Here is a 5,432-nt window from a genome sequence, read left to right on the forward strand (position 1 = left end):
CGTGGTTTCAGACGTTGTCTTCCTACGATGCTCTGTCCGTCCATTTTGCTCTTTTGGTATTGTATTGATTGGACCATCACGTCTCATTATGTGGCCCAAATAGTTGATCTGTCTCGTAAGTTTCCTAAAAGAATTTTCTTGTCTCCCAATTTTCCTGGGTCTTCTCATTAGTTCTCACTCACTGCTTCGACTGAGGGAGTAATTAGGAACTTCTACCAAAATAGCCATTTTTATCTTGTTGCTTAAACGAGTAATAAATAGAATATTTGGTCCACGAGCATTGATTTGTTCCCAAACCACATCGTATTAAAATTCCCTCGGTTCTAGGCTAAAACGTCGGCCATAATGTTATTTTGTGGCAAATATTTATTTGGAACATGGAAATGCTATTTGCTATAAAAATAATCGAAGTTTTGAACAGAGGCGGATGAAGAGCGATATTTTGGGGGTGAGGGGAAAGCAATTTCATATCATTTTCAGGGGCGCCTCTGGGGTATGTACTAACACCTCTCAGCGATATTGCATCTGATATCTGACCAGTAGCTTTTAGATATCCATCAATCTCTATTGATATTGTTTTTGGAGCTAGTGAAATGAAATTTGTCATCTTTCACCCTATTGATCGCCATCCTTTCAATTTTACCAGAAATTATGGGTAGGGTTGGGGTGATTACCGCATCACTGTAATTCGGCAGTGGTTTTAAAGAGAACTTAGGGAACCATGGAAAATACAGACCTTATTTTTTGTAATCGAAATTTAGCAGATTTGGCCTTCAGTAAATGTTGTTACTGAAACACATGTTGCACAACGTAAAGTTTGGGAGGAATCTGTAAGCAAAAATCCCAAATATTTGTCGGCATTTCAGTTTTATTTCCTCCACCCGCGCCTGCGGGGCTCTCAAAGGTTTTTTGTAGTTGTAAATCTGGATATTTGTTACCAGAATTTTTCCGAGAAAAATCTGTAAATAAATCATTACTCCATTCGTCAGTAATCTGATTCTTTAATCTACAGCCGTTTTTCGAGGCTATACCTATTCATTTCACGGAAAAGTTTATCATTACTAGAAAAAATTACGCTATGAATATGCGGGATTAATTGAATTGAAGCACAGGTGGAAAATAGCTTTTATCTATTTATTTATGAATTTAGACCTTTAATACCGGAAAACATATGATCAATTCTCATGAAGCAGATATCTATCTTTTCAGTGCAAACGTAATCGAAAATATCGATACTATCGATACATCGCTGCTAATCCGGATTTGATGGAAGTTTGTAATTGCAGGTGGATCTAGCGGAAAAATAACGGGAATCCAACGACGTTGTAGTTCATCATTCGGTTTAATTTAGCATCGAATTATTTCCTGGGATCATTTAATCATGGCTGCAGTCACTATTATGGTATTGAACACGGCTGACAATGCTGTAAAAATCAACCTGCACCTGGGATTTCAGAGAATGGGACTGCTGCTAGACTATTTTAGTGTTGGTAAGATTATTAACATTACCTTTTTAAATACTAGACATTCGCTTATTATGCTTTCTGTAAGGTGATTCATCATTGGTAAAAGTTTCATTCTACATTATGTCAGTTGTGAATTAGATACTTCAATGCTTCTGCCTTGCTCTATCCTACGCTTATTTGATGCTTTGTGGTATCGTCACAATTCATTTTGAGTGCTAAGAAGCTGTTTAAGTTTTTCAGTTTTTCATTTTTAAAATTTTATTTCGTAGTTGACAATTTTTATGAATGTGTCGTATGTTTTTAGCTGACTTGTTTAGTCAATTGACATTTCCATGCGTGTTAGTATGCAGTAAAGTGATAAATTTTTGGTGTAATAGGGTAGACCGGGGGAATTGCGCCACCTTAAGGGAAATTGAAATTTCATGCATAATTGTGTTAGAATTAATGTAAGTTGTAATAAATATAGCATACTACAGTTCATTTCCTATCTTTCAGTGATTTTTTAAAATTTAAATCTTTAATAGAAACTGAAAAAAAAATTTTTTTCTAAAAGCTTGCACAGTGGCGGAATTACCCCGGTGGCTGGGGTAATTCCGCCACACCACTGGGGTTATGCCACCACACCATCAAAACACAGCAAATCATCTATAATAATGGAAAAGGACGTAATAAAGCACAACATATAGCACTAAATTAGATTTAATTAAATTAAGAAATTAATTAAGAAGTTTAACAAAAATCATACATGTAGTTAATGGCTATTATTTAGCCTCTGCCATAGTCTTACTATTCTTAACAAAGTAAAATGTGTAGTAAATGACTATTAGTTAGTCTATGCCATACTATTCTTAAAAAAACATATGTAGGCCTAGTAACTGGCTATGAGGCCTAGTCTGTCATTCTAATCTGAGCAAAAATCACATGTATAGTTTTCTGGGGAATCGTAACCACTGCACTCTGAGTGTGCCCATTTTCCACATATTACACACCGATACCACATTTCAGAAGTAGGACCATACTCCCCACACACTAAACAGTTTTCAACGTCATCGTGAAACAAATCAAAAGTATCGTCGTCTTCATTGTCGTCACATATTTTGTTTAATGGCACATCTTCCTCTGAAGAAGAGTCAAAGTCTATTTGACGTCTACAGGTGCCACGTTTTGTGTTCGTTTTCCTCCCAGGTTTTCTTGTTTCTTCTTTCTTAATTCGTAGTTTCTTTTTAGGCTGAAGGCCTATGTCGAACTTGCTTGTAGAAATTTTCAATAGTTTTGCTGCTGCCCTTTTGGCAGCATTTGATTTTTTCAAGTCTTTTTGTTTCCTTTTTTCTAAAGCTTCTTCAAGAGTTGCTTTCATTGGAGTTGATGTCAGAATTGATGACTGCCCTTTCCTCCTATCATTGCCCTTTAGCTGTTCAGCTGCCAAAGCTGGGAGTGGAGAAAACTTATTTATAACTGATGTAATATTTCCACTGCTGTCAGAGGCTGTTTCTGAAGGGATTTTCTTTGACATTCCCGATGGACCTGGCAGGCCTAAGTAACCATCCTGCTTATTGATAGCAACTGTTGGTTCTCCAGCGACTTCATTTTGCTCTATCGTAGGTTCGTTGTTCACAGGTGTCTGAGATAGGTTGTTGTTAGACTTGGTTGGAGATTCTTCTTGAAGATTTTCCTCGCCATCTGGTTCCTCAATGACAGGTGCTCTTAAAAGGCGTTCAGACACGAAATCTTCTTCTTTAAACTTGTCTCGATTTACTGGATGAATGCCTGTGCTTTCAAAGCCTGATATGGCTTTTTCTATGGTTGCCACATTCATATAAGCTTGGTTGAAAATGTGAGCAATGTCGTAGGGTGTAATTTTCTGATAAGCATTAGCCCTCATAAACTTGTCGCACTCCTTATTGAAAGCGCTTTTCAGTGGAGCATAAGAGGACACATCTAGTGGCTGGATCTTGTGTGATGTGTGAGGAGGTATCGACAGAATGTGAATGTGATTCTTGCGGCAGAATGTGTAGCTGTCCAAGGAAATGTGGCTCCCATGGTTGTCCAGAATTAGGAGAACCGGTTCGTCTTCAGTTGGTTTGCAAAACCGCTTAAAATGTTGTAACCAGTCCAAAAAAAGATGCTCATTAGACCAGCCGTTGTGAAAGCAACCATAAATCGAACCGGGTGGTCCACCGTGTTCAAGAAGTGGCGTCATTCTTTTGCGAGGAAAAATAAACATCGGGGGTACATACTGGCCGGATGCACTGAAGGCACAGACTACGGTGATGTTTCGTCCTCTTTCCCAACTAGTTACCCCACCAACTTGTTTCTGGCCCTTTGGCGCTAGAATGTGGCCAGGCTTCTGAACTGATGAAATCCCCGTTTCATCCATGTTGAAGACTCGACTGGCTGGGAATTTGTATTTGTCCATTAGATTTTCAAGGTTCTTAAAAAATAAGTCTACTTCAGATTTGTTGAAGCCTATTACTCTGCTAAGACTTGTAGCAGATGGTTTCCGCAAACTGATCTGAGGATTTCTTTTTCGAAATCCTGCAACCCAATCCTCACCAGCCATCTGGGTTTCCTTATTAAATCTGTGGCTGATATTTAGCTCTTCTGCTACAGAAAACACCAACCGCCGCAAGTCTTTTATGGTAATTCCATAGAACATGTTAGCTAAATCGATAACTCTGGCTGTTAACTTCTTTTCCTGCTCTTCATTAAACACAGGCTTTCTCCCCATACAAGGCTTGCACGTTTTTTCTGATTTTAGTCTGTCCCGTAACGTTGACCTTGGAATGGCAAACTGTACAGCTACACTTTTTACTGATTTTCACTCTGAAACCAGCCGGACAGCTTGTTTTAATGTTTCTTCTGTCCATTTGGCCTTATCACTTATTCTTTTCCGGATACGTGGCATCTGGAAAGAAAACAGATAGGTTGTAGGACCAATATATGAAATCTCGATTTTATGGGGTTATGCCGCCACCCAGCCAAGGATGGCGGCATAACCCCAGAGTGATGTGGCTGCATAACCCCGGTAAGACAAAATGGCGTAGATGGCTTGTTTAGGGGAAGGTAGCAAGCCTAGCGTCCAAACTAACAACTTCAAAACATAGCCAAATAGTTGCTCTTTTCAACTATATATAACTGATTTATCTAACTTCAGGATGACAGTCACTTACCTCTTAGTTTCAGAAGACGCAAAATTAGATGACACTCACTGAAAATCGTATTTTTTGTTATAACTGTACACCAACACAACGCACGGCCATAAGCGTCTCTACTACTGATTGTTGTGTTTCCCGCTAGGGGTCAGCACTCACAGCCCCCCTCCACACTCAACCGCTGGCGAGATACAAGGGGTGGCGGCATTGCCCAGTGTGGCGCGATTCCCCCGGTCTCCCCTAGTTGGTAATTTTTCAAAGGTGTAACAATTAGCGTTGAAAATTCATAAGTTTTAGATGAATAAAGTGACCTCTTACACTATAATGTTTCTTAGTTCTCCGGTAAGAATGGTTTATGATGGACAGAGTGGCAGGTAGGAGCTAATCAATGTGACATGGTTTTAGGTACACAATGTGCAAGCTGTTGTAATTACCTCAGAATATGACTCACTGTATGATATAGAATTTTTTAAGACAATGACAGAGGCAGTTACGTGGTGGTAACAGTTGTTATGGTGTGTAATTACTTTGCCATTGGTAAATATTTTAAAGTGTGATGCCCAGTGCGGCAATAGTGTACTGAACACCAGTTGTCAGCCCACGAACACCCTTTAGTCATTATATCAGTACACTTTGTTCGTGGTGTTGTTCACCATCATCTCGTGGCCGACAGTGGCTTAGTACTCTTTCTCCTCTGCTACAGTGTGGAATTGAGACATAAAAACCTTGTTCGGTTGACCCAGTCTGAGATTTGCCTAAACAAAGATGGCTTGGTGGTATAACTGGTAGCCATTTAACCATGGTGGCATACCTG

At 39.3% G+C, this 5,432-nt stretch overlaps 1 protein-coding gene across 1 annotated transcript; it reads right to left on the reverse strand.

Moving 5' to 3' along the window:
* Positions 1–2,367: 2,367 nt before the first annotated feature.
* LOC124166435 lies at positions 2,368–4,026 on the reverse strand. The gene has a single exon (XM_046543966.1). The coding sequence runs from the start codon at positions 4,024–4,026 to the stop codon at positions 2,368–2,370; it is 1,659 nt and encodes a 552-aa protein (XP_046399922.1).
* Between the last annotated feature and the right edge of the window lie 1,406 nt (positions 4,027–5,432).

This window comes from Ischnura elegans, chromosome 10, assembly GCF_921293095.1.
Source record: "Ischnura elegans chromosome 10, ioIscEleg1.1, whole genome shotgun sequence".
Taxonomy (NCBI): Eukaryota; Metazoa; Arthropoda; class Insecta; order Odonata; family Coenagrionidae; genus Ischnura; species Ischnura elegans.

Excerpts from the sequence above, each read along its gene's own strand:
- LOC124166435 (XM_046543966.1), bottom strand. The coding sequence starts at position 4,026 with ATGGCTGGTGAGGATTGGGTTGCAGGATTTCGAAAAAGAAATCCTCAG.